Source organism: Silene latifolia, unplaced genomic scaffold, assembly GCF_048544455.1.
Source record: "Silene latifolia isolate original U9 population unplaced genomic scaffold, ASM4854445v1 scaffold_367, whole genome shotgun sequence".
Taxonomy (NCBI): Eukaryota; Viridiplantae; Streptophyta; class Magnoliopsida; order Caryophyllales; family Caryophyllaceae; genus Silene; species Silene latifolia.
This window is the reverse complement of record NW_027413296.1, coordinates 9045-32108: the sequence shown is the minus strand read 5'-3', so window position 1 is coordinate 32108 and position 23064 is coordinate 9045. Positions and strand designations below refer to the sequence as shown.

Below are 23064 nucleotides of genomic sequence, written 5' to 3'. Positions count from 1 at the left end.
TATTCGGGTACAGCCGGGACTACCGGTCCACTCCCCTCCCCAATTTCGGGCTCAGAAGTCTTACCCCTCTTATTCTGTCTGATCCCCACTATAGGTCTCGGCAGCTGTTTCAGCATACAATTTCAATATACAGCCACACATATACTAGAAAACCACATAGAACATACGTGTATTATCATGTAAAAAAATAGCTAAGTACACACTTTCACCGACAATCCAAAAAATTATAAGCAAAATTCTCAATTTTTAGAAATCAGACGGTCTCTACAGCTGTAAAATTTTTGACATATTTAGCATGAATTAACTTAACCACTACTACTTTTAGGACTCCAACCTTCAAAACATCTTCATATACAACCCAAGTCACAATAACATGAGACGAATTTCAGTTTGGGGCACTTTTAAGACGGAGTTTTAAGACAAATTTTTGAGTGAAAATCACGAAAATCAACTCTATACATGATATATACGACATAGATTACCCAATTTTCATCCTCTTACATACAATAGACAACCAAAAATCAATTTAATTTCTCAAACTCTAAAATTTTTGGTTCACATCATCATTCAATTTGCTTCGATTTTTGCATAATTATCCACAATAATCATCAAAGGAAAGCATCTAGATCATATTGCAACAATTAGAAGCAAGTTTTAACACATTTAAATCGACTTTTCAACACTTTCCAACATCCTATATGATTCTAACTAATTAAAAACATCAAAATAGAGTGAGCATTCATACCTTGATCAATTAGTAAGTAAAAAGAACGAATTCAAGCAAGAAAATCACCAAGTTGAAGCACCACAATCACAAGAATCAAAGAGTTTGAGAGGGATAGGAGGTTAGGGTTTGCGGAAATAGAAGGAGAAATAAGAAGAAAGAACAAAAGGAAAGGGTTATGAACCCGCAAATTTCCAGGTACTGTAGCACTTACTCGATCGAGTAAGTATGGTACTCGATCGAGTGGCCTCCACTCGATCGAGTTGGAGCTACTCGGTCGAGTTTCCGTAGGGAATTTCCAACTTTCTCGACGTTATAGCTTCCTAACTAAATCGAATGAGGTCTACTCGGTCTAGTAGGCATTTGTACTCGGTCAAGCAAGGCTAGATACACGGTCGGAAATACGAGATTGATTAAAGTTCCCTGCAAAACAGTAACACGTGTCGATTCCAAAACGAATTCGGACATCGGCACAGATTAACGTACTCATTCACATCGTATTACTATCACACAATTGCAACGTATCATCTCACAATTACATTACCTCATTCAACTTTCCATTTTCATCCTATAACCATAATTATGCAACCAAGAGACTACACCTTTAGCTTCCTCACGTATACTTTCATTCAATATGTTTCTTTTATTTCTAATCATACAATTGTAAATTCAACGAAATGACTTCTAATCACATCACTCTATTCATACATTTAACATTAAACCATTCTTTATCAGCCAAGCTTACTAATAATCTAACATTGTTACAACAATTAACAATTAACTTACTCAATTTAATTGTCATATCGTGGGAGCGTTCAATCATGCACTTATCACATCCATTCCAATACTGCTTTGATAGCCATCACGACAAATTCAAAACTTACTAACTATCATTATTACTACTACTTACAAGACTCACAAACTCTTTATATCAACTGCTAATGCCAACTATTTGGAGCAAACACTACCATCACCACATTCTATACACTGTCTCGTACTATAAAGATTTCACCACTGCTACTCTTTTCACACACACTTCTATTCGTGCACAAACCTTCACGTTTCTCATTATCATCACACACATGCTAACTTCAACAGAAGCTTCATCACAAACAATTCTAGCATAACCATTATACACATTAGGCACATAATTGTCGACTCAACATCCCCATACCCGGTGACTGGCTTAAGCATAATGGGGCCATGATTTTGAAATGAGGGCGCCTACTCACCCAAAATCTAGCATCAGCAGGGGCTCCCAATACACATACACTAGGTTCATTTTATTTGACTCAGTACGTTCATTAGGCTCATTTGTTACAGGTTCCAAAATCGTCTCTCTGATACCACTTTGTAACACCCCCATATACCAATGAGCCTTAATAAGACCTTCCCTAGCATATAAAGGTGTTACCATCTCGGTTACCCGAGTAAAGTAATGATCAAAAGTCGATAAAAGAACATTTACAATTATTACAAGTGATCTAACCAAACTACCAAAACAGAAGATACAACTCGACATCCTTATGTGAACTATCACTGACGTAACTTGCGAAAGACCCATCCTGCCAAGTATCCAGCTATCATCCAAGACATCACCTGCTAAGACTGACTGCTCACCATAAGGGATCACGACAGACACAACAGAACAAATAGAGACAAAACCACACAAGGTCAGTAACTGAGGCAACACACCAACAACCACAGACACTACACAAGTACACAAAACACACACACACACCACATCTTCGATCAATCACCGTCACCGACTGTCCACTGGACCAGCCCTGCCAGTGGGGAACCGCAACCATTCCCACCTAAGCCCCGCTCATCATACTGAACGATAACCCTGTCCCATTAATGTGCACATCCCCTCCCGTGGCAGGTTCCACGGAGGGCGAAACTAGGGCGTGAAGCCACTCCCGCAAGTGACTCCACTCAGCCGAGGACGCACCTCGAGAACCAGAGACAACCAATCACAGAAAACTGAACCACAACCATGATAACACAATCACACTACACCAACCAACCATACCAACCAACCAAATCCACTGACACAACAATCGAATCACAACCAAAGACACACTAGACCACCAACAGAACTGAGTAGGCGAACCTACCTTTAACCAACCACAGCGATTCCTCGTCCATTCACATAACATCGACCAAGCAAGTAAAACCCTTATTCAAAACAGTACAACCGCCTATTACTATCACCACAACCCTATAAGAATCAACAATGACAAAGATGACGATGATGACATACCTACGCATAGAATATCGGCGTCAAGACCGCTACCCGACTCAAGCAATCTATCCCCAAGGCACAAGCATCCTCAAAGGCTCCCATGGAAGGAATTATGGTGAAGGAAATGAAGAAAGGCGACATCTAGGTCTGAAGGAAAGAGGCGGAAATGATTTGCGATTCTATCAAAACACGATTATAAACCCTCGCTGAAAAGACGCTACTCGATCGAGTAACCAACTCACTCGATCTAGCGGCCCCTACTCGATCGAGTAGCCTACCCAAGCTACTCGATCGAGTAGCCTCGACTAGATCGTGTACCACTCATCCCAAGGCCTATCACAACACGAGACACCGCTTGTACGAATTCCCAAAGGTGACAACACGCCTCTAAGGTCGGTCAACGTCGGTCAACGGGTCCCTAAAAGGACGGGTATTAAAGTACACCATTTTTTTCGCACTTAATTTGACATCAACCCGATTTAATAATGAGAAAATATAATACAATCTACACTCTAATTATAGCATTTTCTGTCACAATCTAATTATATAATTTTCATACGATACTTTTTTGTCAAACGAAATATAAAGTTTTTATATCAAAATTATAAACTTCACTTTAATATAATATAGAAAATGTATATATATGGGACAATTCTATTATTTATACATAATATATTCACCACACCTACATTATTTTTCAATGTGGGACATATAACATACTTAAAAGTACATATCTTTTATATCAAAAAAATTTGGGTTAATATCTAAGTTTCAAGGATGCCTCCTATTTATATTTATAGAATCACCCTACCGTATACTATTCTTTCGATGTGAGATACATAATTTAATTATTTAGACGTAGTATGTTCATCATGTCTACATTATTTTTCAATGTGAAAGATATAACATACCAAGAAGTACATGTCTCTTCTTAAAAAAACCACTACTGTATACATATTATTTTTCTTTGAAAGTAAAACCACTTAGTCTCGATCATTAGATAGAGATCTATACATCGTACATATAACGACTCATTAACGCTCTATTACTGCATTCAAAAGATAACCATTAGTAAAATCTTTAGTTTTGTACTGTGTCAGGAGACTACCATTAGTAAAACCTTTAGTTTTGTATTTTTTGATTTTCTTGTTCATGTTCTTAACTCTTTCCCTGGAAGTTCCCCACAATTTCCATATATCATATCGTAGATAATGATAGAAAATCTTAAGAGCTCTTTAAAACAATATTTATGAGACTCAAAAAATTTTGGGTGGATACATAAGTTCCAAATATGCCTCCTATTTATAATCATAGGATCACATCACCTTATACTAATCTTTTGATGCGGGACAATTCTACTATTTATATGTAGTATATTCACCATACCACACCTACGTTATATATATAGATTCTCTTTTGCATTACTCTTATTTATGCTTCAGTAATTAGCTACCATGACTCATGACAATGAAAATCATCAATTCTAATTCATCTTTGTAAATTAAAAGACACAATTTATTTTAGCAAATATACATATACTAATTAAACAAAATGTTTATAAAAAAACATTTAACAAAATTTGTCAGTAAAACAAATTTTGAAATATTCTTTTAAAGTTTTTTTTATTTTTGATTGAACTTATGTTTTTTTTAGCGTTAAATGAGCCTTAAAACAATACAATAGAAATATATAAACTTATATATAAACTTTTTTTTTTTTTTTTTTTTTTTTTTTTTTTGGGTACCTCTATGTTAAGTTTTTTTTTTTTTTTTTTTTTTTTTTTTTTGAGAAATCCATATTAAGTTGTTAACCACTAAACAAGATCATTTCCACTTGATTGAATTTAAACCTGGCAAATAGGTCAATCGGATCGAAAATTCGGATTCGGCTTTGCAAGAATTTGGCTTGGGTTGTGTCGGTTGATTTTCTGATTGGTTGTTTTTAAGTAATTTAGGAATAACCATTAGTTTCCGATAATAAATATTCGGGTCGGGATAAATAAGTGTGAGTCTGATAAATAATTGAATCTAACGAAAACTCACACCCACAAGATTGGGCCAAACAAGAAACTACGGGGCCTCTTCAAAGAGAGAGTTTGCTGGTTACATAACGCCCCAATAGCCCATTCGGTTGGTATATGAACTAACAACACAAGAGTCAAGAGGTGATCAAAACCCTAATCGCCTCATTCTCATTTTAATTTCTCATCACTCTCCTTCACCAGCTACTGCCGCCAAACACCTCCATAGCTCTCCAAAATGGTAATCTCTCTTCTCTCTCCTTAACTTCGCGTACGACATCGTTTTGCCGTCATTACATTCTCTGACTTTTTTTGTTAATGTTGTACGGATTAAATGTAGCCGTTCAAGAGATACGTGGAGGTCGGAAGAGTTGCACTTGTCAACTACGGTAAAGATTATGGCCGCCTTGTCGTCATCGTCGACGTCATTGACCAAAACAGAGTACTTTTTCTTCTTTTTCCCTTTTTATCTACTCCCTCCGTCTAAATCTTTTACAGTATTTACCTTTGATTAAAATACGCCCCACAAACGGTTTGTTATTAGTAAGCTACACTTTGGTGCTCATCGGTTCAATGGCGGAACCAAGATTTGAAGGTGGTGGGCCGAAATATTTCAGGGGACAATATAGTAACTTTAGAGATTTTTTTACTGGAAGTTGTAAATTTTCTACTGTATAGGTGCTGACTTTCCCTGCTAGCCTCCGCCCGCCTAGTTACGCGACTGCCTCCATTATACTTTTGGTTTATCCTAATTTTAGTTGGAAGAATAATGGTGTTAACTTGGAAGTTAGGTTTTGGATAGTTTTGTGGTGTATAAGATAATACACCTGTATGATTATTTTGTTTTGTTTACCTGATGTTTGGAATGGTAGTTAAAGATGCCGATTTGTTCATGTTAGTAAACTGATTTTATCGATTTAAAGCTTTACCAATTATTAGGTTTGACTCATTTGCTTTTGCTAGAATCTAAAAATAAGTTAATACAGTCTGTTAATAACATCTTTAGCGGATGTGCGAGCTGAGGATGATTCATGTAAATCTGTGATAATGTGATGTCTTATTTTATCCTGCTAATGTGAATTTTGATTTCTGCTCAACTTTGCTTATGTGGTTTCTTTTTGATATTGAATTGCAGGTTCTTGTCGATGCCCCAGATATGGTCAGAGGTCAAATGAATTTGAAGAGGCTTTCTTTGACCGATATCACTGTTGAGATTGAGAAGGTCCCTAAGAAGAGCACTTTGATTGCTGCAATGGAAGCTGCTGGTACTGCAACGTGCTCCTTGTGCTAGTTTCTGTTGGCTGTGATTTATGTGGTGTGTTTGCTTAAAATCTTAAATGGCTATATATATATGCAGATGTTAAGAACAAGTGGGAAAACAGCTCATGGGGAAGGAAGCTGATTGTGCAGAGGAAGAGAGCTGCCCTAAATGACTTCGACAGATTCAAGATCATGTTGGCTAAGATCAAGGTTTGTGCTCTTGATTCGAATTAATCTAAACGGAATTCCTTTTTTTGGGTGTCTCAGTTGTGATCACATGTATAGTACATGTAACTAGTTTTGGGCACCTGAAGTCATATATCCTTTCCCCTTAAGGCCACCCATGCTTGAGTTGAATTTAACCGTAAAAAATAGGTTTCGGTAATTTCTCACACATAGCCGTGAATAGAAGTGTAGAACATTTCCATTTCCAATTCCAGCCAGCCAATCTGTCCGTTTCTGTTGGCTTTTGTATGACTGAATAAACGAAATGACTTAGGCGACCTGTTGTTCAACAAAGGGAAGGGGTTAGGGAAAGGGATTACCCTGATCATAGTCATGTCTTTGGTTTATAAAATTAAAAGGGAAAGGGATTCCTCTTCCTGCACCATCCTCAAGTCATATGACCACCAACATCTACCGCCACTATGACCCAACATCACCTGCCACCACTACGTCCCAATCGTGGCCAATCATGCGGTAAGGAACTCCGATGGGCTGTTGGTGGGTTCGAAGAGGGCTGATATGAGACAAGGTGGTCGCGTGAGAATTGTGGTGGTTGGTGCCGGCGTCATAGGTGATGGTGGGTATTGATGACTAGTATATGTGGTTGAGTTGTGGTGTATGAAGATAGTAGGGAAAGGGAATGGGAAACCTTTGGGGAGGTGGGGAATCAATTTAGAGGGATTTGGGTTAAAGTGGTAAACCCATTCCTGAATTGGGGGAAAGGGAAACAGAAAAAAGTGCTAGACAAACACCTACAAAGGGAATGGGGGAGTTTCATTCCCTTTCGTAATTACCCGAAATTGGTCTCTGCGATCAACGTCCTTACTTGGGTAAATGGGTTAAAGTCGTCTTGGAATTAATATGGAACTTGCAACTCTCATGTATGCAATTTTACACATCCTGTTTCTCTTCATGGTCTGGGTGGTAGGATTTAGGAAGATGAGAAGATCTATAGTTTTCTGCTTTTGTATGCCAGTTGATGCCATATGGCTTGCTGGAAATGGTCTGCCGGTCTCTATTTGATAAGCTTGCTTAAAATAAACATGTGCATTACTGCATCCTAGTTGCAGTATCCCTTTATTAGAAGGTATACATAGAGACATTAAGCAAGTGCCAATTTGCCATGATGAATTATGTTTGAACTAGTCCATGATTTGTTAGGCCAGCTAGAGGTTGCATCCTAATTGCAATACCCTCTTAATAGAAGGTTTACTCGCGATTTTGTGTTTTGTTATACAAGCGGCATATTGATTTCCTGATCTTTGACTGTTTAACGATGCACTGCAGAAAGCTGGAGTAGTAAGGCAAGAGCTTACAAAGTTGAAGAAACAAGCTGCATAAGTTGGTTTGTAGAATGCAATATTTTGTTTTAATTATGTGACCTTCGCCTGTCAGCTTTAGAGAATTTTTGTACGAAGATATTTCAGTTCAGATGCCCATTGTCGAGGATTTCTTGTGCTACTTTTGGTTATACCAAGAACTTGTTTGCCTAAGTAATGAATCTACCGTTTTTTGTTGGATCAACTTTTTTCAAGTGCCCATCAACCAATTTCTTGTAATTTTACCGTATTACAGATTCCAAGATCAAAATCCCCTGTTTTCTCCATTTCGTTAAATCTCCGGTCAGTCAATTCCATGTGGATTGTGATGTCATTATAATCAAAGATGCGTGTTTATAATTATTGAATGGTCACTTGAAATACGACAGGATTAGCTTTGCCGATGCTGAATGTAGTTATTACTCGCAAATTATTAGTCTTGAAGAAACCGTTGGGAAAACCATTGTTGCATAGAAATCAGTCTTGCAATGTTGGCATAATCGATTAATGCTTGCATTTCGTATGAGGTACTCTTGTCGAGTTTATTACCGAAAACTTATACATCAATTCACCTAGGTATTCTGTGTGCAAAGTGTACTAGCTACAACTATTTGCGCCCAATTTAAGAGTAAACTATGATTTACATTCACTTATTTCATATCTGAATGCATACTTAGCGAATAGAAGTCCAAGTTATAGATCCGCCTCTTTACGACATCGAATGTTGATGAAGAAGCATTTTCTTCTTTTCATCCTTAACATCAGAAACTGATTTGGACAACTTCTTTTCGCCATCATTCTTCAATGGACTATAACCAATATGCTTGGAGCAAAATCCTCGGAAAAAACCCACCTTTTTTTCCTCCTCGTCATTCAAATCAATATCAGTGAATGTTTCTTGAATCGTATTCCAATCTAATGATTCGTATACATCAACATTGTCATCAAGGAAATTGATGGGCATAGTATGTGTGGCAAATTTTTTTGGCAAGTTTTTTAAAGTGTCTTGTTCAAAAGATTGCTTTGTTTCTTCACATTTTGGACTATCATGCATGTCTTGCCATGACGGACTTGAAGATGAATATGAATCGAATGATGATGTCCATGACCCTCTTGGAGAAGAAGATGAAGATGATGAAGTAGGTGAACTTCCAAATCCATGGATTTCATTTGTTAGTTTAATTGCCTTTGAACGCACTTCTTGAAGTGATAGTCCTCCTTGAAGTAGTTTTATTAACCTTTCACTTTTGCTCCTCATATAAATTCCCCATCTTACCCTGGTCCAATCGAATCGACAATATGTTGGTATATATATTGACTAATCAAACGATGTTGATTTTGACTGATATTTTGATCCAAGGAGTATGACAAATGATTGCTATGAAATTACCCGTCAGTATCGATGTGCTCAAATGTCCCGAGTTCTTTGATGATCCCAATATCGCTTTTAAACTCATTTACAAAATCCTCGGATCCGTGCGTAATTAGAAACTCCAACAATATTAGAGAGTTGTAGTATTGCCTCCATCTCTTCCAATTAATGGTTGCAAATCTACATAAATAAGTCTCTATTGTCATAGTTGTATAAGTTGCTCTCAACTTCAAATGAGCATATGCCTTTTTGAAATTATAAAATCTTATAAGTATTGTTAAATCTCATTTATAACGTTAGTCTTATACGAATAAAAAAAGAAAAAAACAAATGATTGACGAAAAGTAGTAGGCTAAGCATACCTCTTATGGAGGACCTCAACAATTCTCAAGTACTCATCAAAGTAATAGGATGCCTCGGCTATTAGGGTCATTGTCTTGGTATCGGGACTCCAAGGATTATTATCAGTCACTTGTTCGGCAAACCTTGTCAATTTAACAAAATGTAGATGCAAATTTACATCAACCTTCTACACAATATCATAACTACACATTTCTTCTTATTAAAATTTGTGTAAAAAATAGCTTGTTAATAAGGTATTCACAATAAGAACAATTGTTAGCTCAAATGGTAAGAACTTTCTTACTCTAACCTTAAAATTGAGGTTATCTTCTCACCCGTGATATAAGTGCGCTCATTTGAACAAAAATAAAATAAAATAAGATATTCACAATATTAACAAGATGGTAGTCTTTGTGCGGTCACGTATTTATATTTACTGCAAAATAAAACACGAGTTCTTGTTTAACGTACTCTACATAAATAATCTCTTTAGAAACTAAGAAATTATAAATCGTTTGTTGTGTGAATATTTTTCTTTCCGTTCCTTAGTATAACTACTTTTTAGGAAAAAAGAGGTAATTTAAGCCCATTTTATTGGTTATGAAAAGAGCATTTATAACCCCTAACTAATAATACAACATTTTCGGACATGATCTATTCTCTCTCTAAAAAACCCCCTCTAAAAACCCTAACCTCCAATTATACGCGGGGCTTTCATTAATTTTCAATCGATGGTAAGCCCCAAAATTGTGTCATATCTCATTCAATAGAATGCATATATATATCTTCTATTTAATAAAACTATAAAAGTCTCACTTTTGTTGAGAACCGTTTTTCCGTCCCTTATTTCCGGGGTTTTCTATTTTTTCGTGCGTTTAGTCTCACAGTAATATAGTCAAGAGTAGTTCATTGATGATTCATAGCGTGTTCTTTCAAAGGGTACAAGTGATTTATCAACGATCTTTGTAACCAGTCAGGGGTAAATTTTATCTCATAATGAATCAAACGAAAGATCCCCTCAAAAGTTACATGAAGATAGTGATAATACGACGAGCCGGGTTGTGAGATCATGTTTTGAGATCCCTAGTATATAAGAAAATTATTTTCTTTGATTTCCATTAGATTGGTTTGCGATTATACCTATCATTTGTAAGTGCCGTATGACGTTCTATTCATGAATTGTTCTTTTCTTTAAAAACAAAAAAATAATACAACATTTCCCAATAAATTCTTAATTCTTGTGAAATAATCTAAAACGACTTATATCAAGAAACTCAGGGAGTATTTATATTACAAAATTAGGGAAAAATTCCAAATAGATTCTTATGAACTAATCTTTCTATTTTCAAAGAGCATCTATAACACCTAACGAATACTACATAATACCACATTTCCCAATAGTTCTTAATCCGTGTACCTAAGACAACTTTGGTTACCACTTGAAAAATACATGCATTAGAAAATCTCATGATTTTAAAAAATAAGGTTGTTTGGTTGCCAACTTTTGGGGAGAATGTAAGAATTGAAAATTCTCAGGAACTTTCAATGCCTATATGATGTGAGAGGTGGCTTACCTATTCCTCCCTGGTCATTGGAAGTTCCTGTGGAATTTAATTCCTGTATGGGCAACCAAACAATTTTGCAAAATTCATCCGAATTAGATGATGGAACTTAATTCCCATGAATTGCAAGTTCCTAGGAAGTTGAAGTTTCTTGATCAACCAAACGATTCCTTATATTAGGGAATAGAGGGAGTTTATATTTCCAGATTAGGAGAGTATCTAATCTATCTATTTACCTATATCTACATAAAATAATACTCCGTAAATTACAAACTACTCACATGTGTTTTCCCACAAAAGTATTACATCTCACACAAAACATTATTTTACCAATCTTCTGCGTTTAGGCCCACTAATTCAATGACCCACAGTATTAATAGGAAAGGGAAAAAAGGGCGAACCCCTATTATTCACTGCTTTCTTCTACTTCTTCCCCGCCGTCATTTTTCATTTTCTTCATAGTTATTGCTTCCATAATCTATATGATACCATATCCTCATTATATATTCCTTCATTTGTAATCTAGACATGTATTTAACATCGACGAATTTAGCCGCAAATTTCTCCACTTATGAAGGTAATAGACTCATTTACAACATCATATAAATTGCTTGATGAAAGATCTCTCAATTTTGTTTGCTGTTTATCAAACGTTTGCTTTTATATAGATTTTCCTTATATTTCTAACAGTACAATTTTTTAGATTAAACGTTCAATTTCACTTCTGCTTCAATCTCTTGAAACTGAATATTGTAATTAATTCTTGACTTTAAAATTAATTCGTCATCTTTTAGTGTAATGGTCAATACCTTTAAAAGTACAATACTTATTTGTTAATCACTAATTTCCTTATATTTTTGACAAGATTTGGTATATGAATGGGTGTAGTACGTTTCATCGTGTCTTAACAAATTGAATATACAACCTAATCTTAATATGCAAGGTATTGAACTTTTGATAGGAAAAACCTCCTTTAATATTTGGTTACTAGAATCAAAAGTGGGCGATATATGAGTTATGTCATATGAGATACAAAATATTCTATATATTTTTTTTTGTCAAACACGCGTATAAGAATGAAATATTAGTTTGTCCAAAATTGAACGAAGATTCACAGGTTCCTAAACTGAATTGTCAATGTCTGTCATTGCAGAAATAGATCAACTAATTATTTATGTTATGATTACAAATCTCTTCATTAATTCTTCCATACTTCCATATGCTAACTTTACTCTCGTCTCGTTTCTCTTAATTATTTTTCTCGATTTCATGTAATCCACTCTTTTCTTTCTTTCCGAATCAATTGGAATAAGTTCTTATAACAAAGGCGCAATAAGTAGCTATATTCGCTTCGTGTTGTATGTGTTCTTCGCAAAGGCTTTTATGCACAATCAAAATCAATTTTACTACTAAGTATCATTTAGATATCAATAAACTTAACATATAAAATTACTATTAAAATGGGTTAAGATGTCTCAATTATTGTAGAGGTGATCAAGTAAGACATGATAATGTTTTCTTTGGTAACTCTTAAATTTCTGCGCAATGTCCACTGATCTTCATGACACAAACTTTAAGAACTTTTATTGTTGTAAGACATCAAAATTATTCGTAACTTGACCATTTTAGCCTTTGATAAGATAGAAAAACCTATAAATACTCCATTGAATCTTCATTGTAATTTTGTTGTTTTGATTTTTGTAACCAAACTGTAAGGCCGATCTCTTTATATGATATTATAAATCTAAATTAGATTAATTGTATGTAATGTATTTTTAATGTCTTTATATATGCTTCTGCAACATTACACGGGTTATAAACTAACTATCTATAGATGAAGACCGAAATTTCCAAACTCACAAACATTTCATAAATTGCTTGAAACTACTCTTTTACATATGAATTTTACTCGTTCACATACACTTTTGCATTAACTTTCCAGATCATACCATTTCCTAAATTTAAACAAATTAACACTTATAAGTATTCCCCCCCCCCTCCCCCAAATTGAATCTAATTGCTCTCAAAATTTAAACAATTTATCATAAATCTCCAATTATTGAAGTAATTTAGGGGGTGTTTGGTTGACTCTCTTAGAATGGAGTGGAATGGATTTGCTCAATTTCAATGTTTGGTTGGAGTCTTTTGGAATGGAGTTAGATACCCAATGGATTCTAACTCCATTCCAACCCCCTAGAATCTCATACCCAACTTTCCCCCTTGGTATCAAACTCCATTCCTCTCTTCTACAATTTTAAGATGAACCAAACAAGTTTATGAGGGAATGGATTTAGAATCTCATACCATTATGGATTCATATTCCACTCCAATCCATTCCATTCCATGCTATTGAACCAAACGCCCCCTTAATTAGTTGTTTAACAATTATTAATTTCTTTCGTTAAAATTATAAGGGTTTATTAGTGAAATTAATATGTTTCGTTATCAATTATTATTGTTCCGGGTGTAATTCCAGAGCAGTTATTTGTTACTACCCGTGCCTGTAGAATGACGTCTTTGGTTGAATCCTCCTCTCGGTCTCCTGAAACAGTGAACAAACCGAGGGCTCGGCTTTGGACCGAGCGAACTCACTCCGACGCTCAAGTCAGTAAACTTAGTGGGATAAGTTGTTGTTCTTGGCGAAGTATGTATTGTAGAGAGATAAGGAAGATATTACCAGATGAATAGTGATTCTTAGGTTAATTTTGTGGATCCCCTCCTCAATGAGGGTTGAGGAGTATTTATAGACTTTCCTCTTTTGTCACGTAGTGGCCAAGTGGCTAGCAGGTGGAAAGACTGGTCTACCCTCGGCCGAGGGACCCATGGCAGGCCGGCGGGCCCTGTTGACTCGCCGCCGAGGGGTCTTGGATATGAGTTCGCGGATGTGTGCCCCGGCTGGCTAGTTGTCCTAGCCGAGACCCAAGAGACAGGCCGACGGGTTGCGTCGGTTAGGCTGTCTAAGCCGTTGACTTGCTGTGGATATCTTTGACCTTGCTCAATATGTTGACTTGGTCAGAGGGTGCAGAATATGCCCCATCAATTTGCCCCCAGCGTAGTCTATGCCGTGGTATGGGCTCCGATGTATGTTGAGCGTATATTCTGCGCGTGGAAAATTTTCTGCCCCGGCTTCTTCTACCTCGGCTTGGTTCTGCTTAGGCCGTATCATATCCCCCCTCCACATGGATGTGTAATGGGCATCCGATGTGGAAAAGAAAGTGGTGCTGGCCGAGATCGAGGTTGTGAGCGCCGTGTGCTTTTGATTGCCCCCAGCCGGTGCTGACAAGCTTGGTTGATCGTGTGGCCGGCGGAGAACAGATACTTAGGATTTTGTTGAGGAAGATGAGTAGGCAGAGGGATTTGAAGGGGCGTGTTGAAGACGCTTGGTCACTGTTGCATTGATTGACGTTCAACTGTTGTAACGATTGACATTCCGTGGTTGCATGTCTGACACGTGTCTGTTCGCTGATTGGCTGACGTTTCATGGGCTGTGCCCTGATTGGTCCTTCTTCATGGGCTTGCCCCTATAAATAGGGCAGTTAGTCCCTGAAATTGGGCACCAATTTCATTCTCTCTAAAATTTTCTTCTCTCTAAACTTTCAAGGGCTTCTCTCTTCTAATCTTCAGTCGTTGCTTCGGCTAGTGCTTTTCTTCAAGGTAAACAAACAAATTTCTCTCTTTTTAACTTGTAACTTTTGTTGTAAACATGTCTTCTGCTGGTGCCGGGCCTAGTAAGCCTGCGCCGGGGGGTTCCCCGTCGCGTCTTGATGAGGAGGAGATGCTAGATGCCATCCCTATAAGGTCTGGGGGCCCTAGGTCTCCGTCTCCCGAAATTGACCCAAAGGCTTTGGAGGATTGGGAGGACGATGATGATGTTGATGATGATGACGATGATGATGCTGAAAGGGCTCATCCTAGTGAGGGGAGGCAGTACGTCATGGATCACGGTGAGGCCTGTAAGGTCGGCCCTGACCGGATTTGGGCCCATAAGTTCGCCAGTTGTTCCGGCGAGACATTTTTCGAGGGCCATTTCTACTTTGGCAGGGGATACAAAATTGTTATCCCTGAGGAGGGCCAGGCCATCTGTTGCCCTCCACCGGGTTGCACCGGCGTATACATCCGGCACCTGGAGTACGGGCTCCGGTTTCCGCTGAATGATTACGTCGTGGCCATCATTAGAGCCATGAACGTCGCCGTGGGCCAACTACACCCGTTGGCTATTAGGACCATAGTCGGCTTTGTCTGGCTCTGTCTCTTCAAGGGGGAGGTCCCAACGGTTAATTTATTCCGTCGGCTTCACCACCTTCGGCCGTCGTTTCCCGGTCGTGTCGGATGGTACAGCGTACAAGTGGAGCCGGGTTACATCTCCGTCGACAAGCTTTCTTCCTGCAAGGACTGGAAAGATCGGTGGGTGTACGTTGAGGTGCCGGATGACTATCCGCTGCCCCGGTCCTTCCAGCACCAAGTTAATTTGCGGTGCGAGACTGAGGCGGAGCATGACAGATGGGTCACCCGGAAAAAGCTTAAGATGGATGCCAGGAAGGTCCCCCTTAATGAGGATGAGAAGCTGGCGATGAGGCTCTTCGAGACGGACAAGAGTGGGATGTCGAAAAGATGGATTCCCCCGACGCAGATCATTCTTCAGGATGAGCTGCTCTGCCATGTCGGCCTCATACCGGCCCTAGCGCAGGGTGAGTGGGGTCGGTGTGAGGCCCATCTCTGCTTTCAACGTTTCTGTTTCTTGAATTTTGACTTATTTCTTCTACTTAACTCTTGCTTTGTTTCCTTTGCAGACCACTTTGGACCGGACCTGTCTGAGGATATCCTCCGGAGAATGGGGCTGCACAAGGATAAGACCGTTGCTGATTTGCATCCTAAGGCTCTGGCTCGCGATCGCAGGACGTCGCCGAATGATCTCATGGATCAGCAGCTGAAAGGCCTGAATGTGAAGGCGGCTCAGGCGAAGGTTGCTAGTAACATGCCGCGTCGAACGCGGAAAACAAAGTCTTCAGCGGCGACGGCGTCGACGTCAGTTCCACCTCCCATCCCTTCAGTTCAGAAGGAGACGGTGGTGATCGTTGACATTACCAATGGGGAGGATTCTGATGCGGAGGGATCTCCCCTTGTCCGTAAAAGGAAAGGGTCTACCCCTGCTGCTGATGCTTCCGCTGCTACTGCGACAACTGCTGCCGGCGAGGAAATGCGCCGTCCGAGCAAGAAAGCTAAGCATGGTACAGATCTATCCTGTGGCTCAGACTTAGCCGGTTCATTAGGCGTTCCTGATGACAGGCTCTCTGGTATGTCCATGTATGTTGACACGGATGCTTTAATTGAATTTTTGTAGATCAACCGCTGCCGTCTACCGGTCATACTATTGAACGGCGTGCCGAGGGGAAAGCTGCGCAAGCAAGTGGTCAAGGTGCCACCGTTGTCACCTCCTTCCCGGAGCCTACCCCCCTCCAGATTAAGTCGGAGGGTCTAAGTTTGATCAGGTCACTGGCGAAGTGGGCTGATACAGCCGATGCTCTTATTATGGAGCAAGAGAAGACCATGGCCGAAGCTGCTCCACAGCTTGAGCGGCTAAGGCTCGAACTCGACGCTGCGAACAAGGAAGCCGAGAGGGCCAAGGCTGAGGCTGAGGAGGCAGTCCGTGCTGAGAGAAAACTCAGGGAGGACGCTGAAAAGGAGGTCCTTGCTGAGAGAGCCAAGACCGAGGCTGCGGCGGCTGAAATTGCTAAGCTGCTGGAGGGGCGTGACCTCGTTCAGAAGCACGCCGACCTTTACCGTACGCAGAGGGACGAATTTAGGGGCTTGTTTCAGGTCCAGGGAAAGGTGGTCCGGAACAAGGATGCTATCATCGCCCAAAGGGAGGAGGACATTGAGACGCTCCAAACCAAAATCCTCCCTAACATGTGCGCCCTATACCGAGACCTGACCGAAGAAGCTGCCAGGGAAGTGATTGGGGAGCTCTTCCCTCTTGATGGCTCCTTTCCGTGGGACAAATTTGACGAGCTGTTTGATGACAAGCTCGAGGCTAAGGAGAAAGCCGCGGAGGAGAGGGCCAAGGAGGCGGTAAGGGTGAAGAAGGAGGAAGAGGCGGCCGCGGAGAAGGCAGCCCTTGCTGAGGAGGCTAAGGCGGCCAAGAAGGAAGCTGAGAAGATGAAGGCAGCTGAGGCTGCTGAGGCTGAGGCTTCTAAGAAGGCTGAGGCTGAGGCACAAGAGACTGAGGCTGTCAAGACAGCTTCTGGGTCGCTCATCAACGATGATGCTGCTACTGCTGCTGATGGCAAGCAGCAACAGGCATAGGGAGACGGGCGGTCGTCACCAGGCTCACCCGGCGTCTCGGATAGCTGCAGTTGTTCGGGGGCCAACTATTAAGCCTCTCCTCCCTGCCATTTTTGGCGCTTAAATGATTATGTCTGTAACCTTTTGCTTTTCCTTGTGTTTTTGTAAAAACTCTGGTAGGTAGTGTTTGGCTTATCCCTATGGGGACGGCCGTCGTCTGTATTCCTTGTAACCTGTTTGAACATCTTTAATAAGAGTTCGTTTCTTTTGCCTCCGGCTTGGCCGAGGTCTTTGCCTCATTTTTCTGAGTTGTCTTCTTGCGCTAATAGTTGAGCATCTTAACTGTACTTAACGTTTTCACTTTGCCTCTGGCTTGGCCGAGGTCTTTTCTGGTCTTCGTCTGAGTTGTCTTCTTACGTTATTAGTTGAGCACCTCTTTTGTTTCTGCCTCGGCCTGGCCGAGGCAGTCTAGAGTGCGTATCTCAACTGTGTTTAACGTTCCTAAGGCATGTTGATCGCTTTTGCGAGTATCAGCTGTGCTGGTATTGACTGCCGTGGCGCCTACCTCTTGGGGTGACTGCGACGGCGCCTGCTTCCTGATGATGACTGCCGTGGCGTCTACCACTTGGAGTGACTGCTGCGACGTCTACCTCTTGGGGTGACTGCCGTAGCGTCTACTACTTGGGGTGACTAACGACGCGCCGCTTCTTGATGATGATGCCGTGGCGTCTACCACTTGGAGTGACCTGCCGCGACGTCTACCTCTTGGGGTGACCGCCGTAGCGTCTACTACTTGGGGTGACTGCGACGGCGCCGCTTCTTGATGATGACTGCCGTGGCGTCTACCACTTGGAGTGACTGCTGCGACGTCTACCTCTTGGGGTGACTGCCGTAGCGTCTACTACTTGGGGTGACTGCGACGGCGCCTGCTTCTTGATGATGACTGCCGTGGCGTCTACCACTTGGAGTGACTGCTGCGACGTCTACCTCTTGGGGTGACTGCCGTAGAATGGTGATGGAAGGTGGTGCACAATGGCTAGGGTGGTTCACGGTGGTTAAGCTAGTGCAGAGTGGTTAGGGTTGTGTGTTGGTTGAAGTTTTGGTGCGAATTAAGCAGTGGTGAGGGTGGTGCGTTGGTGTGTTGTTGCTGCGAATTGGTAGTGGTGAGGGTGGTACGCGGCTAGGGACAAGGGTTTGTTGGTGGAAACCGCGGTGGGTTTAGACAGTGGTTGGTGGTGCGAAATGGCAACAATGAGGATGGTGTGCGGGAATAAGTGGTGCAAGTCGGCAGCGGTGGTTGTCTCGTGGTGAGCTGACATGGTGGTGGTGGAGAGGTTGAGGACATGGCCACAATAGTGTCAACAAGGGATGGGAAAAAAAGTTGTGTGGAAAAATATGACAAGGGTAAATTTGTAAAAGATATATGTGAAAAAGTAAAATTCGTATGTAAAAAACACAAACCATTCCCGAACATGCATGATATTAGCAATAACTACACCACCAATTTCACAATTATGTGTTTATCTTTTTTTCTTTTTTTTTTTCTAGCAACTAATATTTCTTTTTGAATGATTTGTTTTTCTCATAAATAAATATTGGAAAATTTCCACTTGTACCCCTCTGGTATTGACTAATCTCACTTGTACCCCTTCTTTTAAAAAAAGCTCACTTGTACCCTCCAACTTTCTAGTTATTCTCACCTATACCCTTTAAGTATAGTAAATGATGAATGTTGAGGATAAAGTGGGGAAGAAGGAAAAAAGATGAATGTTGAAGATGAAGTGGAGTCATATAAAATGAATTTGGAGGGAAAAACGATGTTTGTTGAAAAGAAAACAAATATTTCAATTAGGATATGCTTCTTCATATCGTTTACGAAGCCTTTAACATCTTACTTGACGCATTGACGGTACTTAACACTTCTTCTCCACTTCATAATGACAAGCGAGAATTCATTTCACATCTTAATTGTTGGTGCTTAGTATTATGAACTTATGGTCACGATTTCTATGTAACTAGGATGTTGGAGTGTGGATTTACTTAAAAGTAGGGGTACAAGTGAAATTAACTTATACTTGAAGGTATAAGTGAGAATAACTAGGAAATTGTAGGGTACAAGTGGACTTTCATGAAAAGAAGAGGTACAACTGTACAAGTGGGATTAGTCCAGACCAGAGGGATACAAGTGGGAATTTCCCATAAATATTTATATACTTGGGTCATTCGGAAACAGCCTCTTGGTGTTGCAAACATAAGGGGTAAGGCTGCGTACATCCGACCCCCCTTACCCCGCAATTTGCGGGAGCTATTGAGACACTGAAGTAATGTTGTTATTGTTGTATAAATAAATATTTATATAAGACGGTTTTTATTCTAAAACCAAGTAGTATATGGTAAAATGGGTTAATTCAATAAATACACCCAAGTACCGAACTAATAGGATAAAACAGATTTATCTTATTTTCTGTTACAATTTACCCACGATATTCTCGGTGGTGCCACACATCCTCATCTTATTAGATTCTCAGGTAATCTCCTCTGTTTTCATTATATTAAATTAGCTGACCTTAATCTAAAATTTAATACAAAGAAATAAACTTTGATGTCCATTTATTCGATTGGTTTTAATTTCTTTAATCATGTGGGTTATGGAAAAAATTGAAAATTTGATACAAACAAATAAACTTTGATGTCTATTTATTTGATGGTTTTTAATTTAAGTATTGTTGATCATATGGATATAGTATTAAATCTCGGTATCGGTCACAGTCGCAGTATCAATCTCGCTAAATGTAGTCAATATTGGAAAATGCGGTCATTAGATCCTCCAAAACATTTATAACTAGGTCGCATATCTATAGGAAAAATTGAAAAGTTGATGAAAAAACATAAACTTTGATGTGCATTAATTTATGTGTTTTTTTTCTTTTGTCTAACGAAACACATATTTAGTCGTATTAAAATAGGGGAGGGGGAATTTGAACCTGAGACCTATTGTCCATAATATCTCTGTTTAATTACTAGACATCCTCGGTTAATTTATGTGTTGTTAATCATATGGGTTATTTAAGAAATTGAAAAAAAAAACTTACAATTCAGCTTCAGAAACATCAGTAAAAGCCATAATATCTCTGTTTAATTAGTCGACATCCTCGGTTAATTTATGTGTTGTTAATCATATGGGTTATTTAAGAAATTGAAAAAAAAAACTTACAATTCAGCTTCAGAAACATCAGTAAAAGCCAATCTAGCAGCTCTATATTTCTCTTGAAGATAACTTGATGCTTGTCTCATTAACAATGTTCCCATGGTTATGTTTCAATTCTTTAGATTTTCTTTGTGTAATGTGCAATTAGATGTGTTGATGTAATTATTATGTAAAAATAATGTGATTTAAGCCATTGAATTGAATTTTTTAATTTGTGGGTATCCATTATTTTTCTCTGAATCATGAATATGATGGGCAAATAACATATTTTTGAGTAAAATGGATTTGGATAGGACATGTGTTATATGTTGCCTCTTGAGAGGAGTGTTTATAGGCTTTATATTTGGGAAAATATGAATGTAGGATGGAGATGAGAGTTAAATTAAGATGGCTCATTTGTAATAAATTTTGGGTTTGTTATATCTTCAATTGTCGAGATGGGTCATATATGATGGATCCACAAATCGACTATTGGTTACTCGTAGGCTGTAGCGACTCAAATATAGATATAGTTCACATTTTGTTATTGTTTGTGGACATTAAGAATAAGAAGGCTTGTTAAACCTGTAATCAAAATGTAAGAAAGCATGATCAAGAAGACATTAAAGCCGAACTAAAATGGGATTTAGTTTTTATCACACCGACTCTGTCAATGACTTCGTTTTCTAGAGTTTCTAAGTTGGGAATTTTGTGTTTTTGGGGAGGGAATACGATGGACTAATAGAATGACTCACTAACTGTATGGTATGTTATTTTTGTTAGATTTGAGAGAATTGGTTTGAATATTGTATATTCATTGATTCAATATCATACAATATATATAGGAGTACATATACACGAAATAAGGAAAACCTATTAACAATTACCTAAAGCTAAACAAGAGATATGGAAAGAACAATTATAAGAAAGATACATGGAGTAACGATCAAGGTAGAAAGATACGGAAATATATACAATAATATTTTAATGACTAACACGCCCCCCGCAAGATGGACGCTCCGAAGGACAGGCCAATCTCGGAGTAGAGTGTAGTGAACCGAGAACGAGGAAGAGCTTTCGTAAGAATGTAAGCCAGTTGATCGTTGCTAGAAATGTGTTGAACACGCAAGTGCTGAGATCGTATGCGTTCACGAACAAAGTGAAAGGGAATGACAACATGCTTCATACGTGAGTGAAAAATGGGGTTTGCAGAGTAATGCGTAGCACTGAGATTATCACAAAAAAGAACTGGAGGAGAAGAGGGAGTAATACCAATGTCGAGTAGAAGAGCATGAACCCACTCAAGATCAGCTGTAGTGTCTGCAATGGCGCGAAACTCAGCCTCCGTAGTAGATGTAGCAAGAGTCCGTTGTTTCTTAGAAGACCTTTCTTAGAAGACCAGACAATGGGATTACAACCAAGGTAAATAATATAATCGGAAGTAGACACATAATCATCCTTGTCCCCGGCATAATCCGCATCACAATAAGCGTGCAATTGAAGAGGAGAATCTCGAAAAAGTTGCAGGCCAACATTAATGGTACCGTGAAGATAGCGAAGGAGCCGTTTGACAGCCGCCCAATGAATGTCAGTAGGAGAAGACATAAACTGAGCGAGTCTGTTAACGGTAAAGGAAATATAAGGCCTGGTAAGAGCAAGGTATTGAAGACCGCCAATAACCGCACGATACTCAGAGGGAGTAGAGAGCAAGGTGCCATGAGAACGCAACAAAGGAGGATGAGCAGTAATGGGAGTAGGAAGAGGCTTAGACTCATGCATTTTGTGACGTTCAAGTAAGTCCGTGATGTACTTTGTTTGGGTAAGCAAGAGACCTGCAGAATTAAGAGTAACTTCGACACCCAAAAAATAAGAAAGAGGCCCTAAATCTTTGAGAGAAAACCGAGCTGCAAGTGTAGCAATAAAGGATGAAAGACAAGTCTCAGACGGACTGGTGAGAATTATATCATCAACATATACCAACAGATAAATAGGGGAAGAAGTAGAAGTGCAAATAAAAAGTGACGGGTCTGCAGGAGATATGCGAAAATCGTAGGCAAGCAAGGCTGCTTTGAGCTCAGAATACCAAGCACGAGGCACTTGCTTGAGACCGTAGATAGCCTTATACAAGAGACAGTGATGAGAAGGACACGAAGCATCAACAAACCCCGGAGGTTGTGTCATATATACAGTCGAAGGGGATTGGTCAGCGAAGGGAGTGGCGGTTGCAGCAGGTGTTGTAGGTGAGATAAGAGTGGCTGGGGAGGATGCCGTGGGAGAGGGGGAGTTGATTGAGGGATCTGGAATGACAGATGAGGGAGGAGGGAGGATGGGTAACATAATGTCACACCATCGAGCAGTGGTTGAGGAAGACAAAGGAGGAGTGTTGGTGAGGGCAGAGTATGGGAAAGAGTCCTCAACAAATTTGACATGTCGCGATGTATAAAGACGGTTAGAGATTGGTTCAAGACAGTGATAGGCACTTTGTGAGGCGGAGTATCCGACAAAAATGCAAGGTTTGGACCG

The 23064-nt window shown here is 39.6% G+C and overlaps 2 protein-coding genes across 2 annotated transcripts; one reads left to right on the top strand and one right to left on the bottom strand.

Annotated features, from left to right (window-relative positions):
- Positions 1-5014: 5014 nt before the first annotated feature.
- On the top strand, positions 5015-8001 carry LOC141639390 (large ribosomal subunit protein eL14z-like). Its single transcript, XM_074448529.1, has 5 exons — positions 5015-5233; positions 5333-5434; positions 6128-6257; positions 6350-6462; positions 7765-8001. The coding sequence occupies exons 1-5, from the start codon at positions 5231-5233 to the stop codon at positions 7816-7818; spliced, it is 402 nt and encodes a 133-aa protein (XP_074304630.1). The 5' UTR covers positions 5015-5230; the 3' UTR covers positions 7819-8001.
- Positions 8002-8247: 246 nt separating this feature from the next.
- On the bottom strand, positions 8248-20839 carry LOC141639389 (epsin-3-like). Its single transcript, XM_074448528.1, has 4 exons — positions 20569-20839; positions 9531-9653; positions 9187-9348; positions 8248-9073 (listed from the first exon to the last, which is right to left on the bottom strand). Exons 1-4 carry the CDS (start codon positions 20661-20663, stop codon positions 8506-8508), a joined length of 948 nt encoding a protein of 315 aa, XP_074304629.1. The 5' UTR covers positions 20664-20839; the 3' UTR covers positions 8248-8505.
- Positions 20840-23064: the final 2225 nt, after the last annotated feature.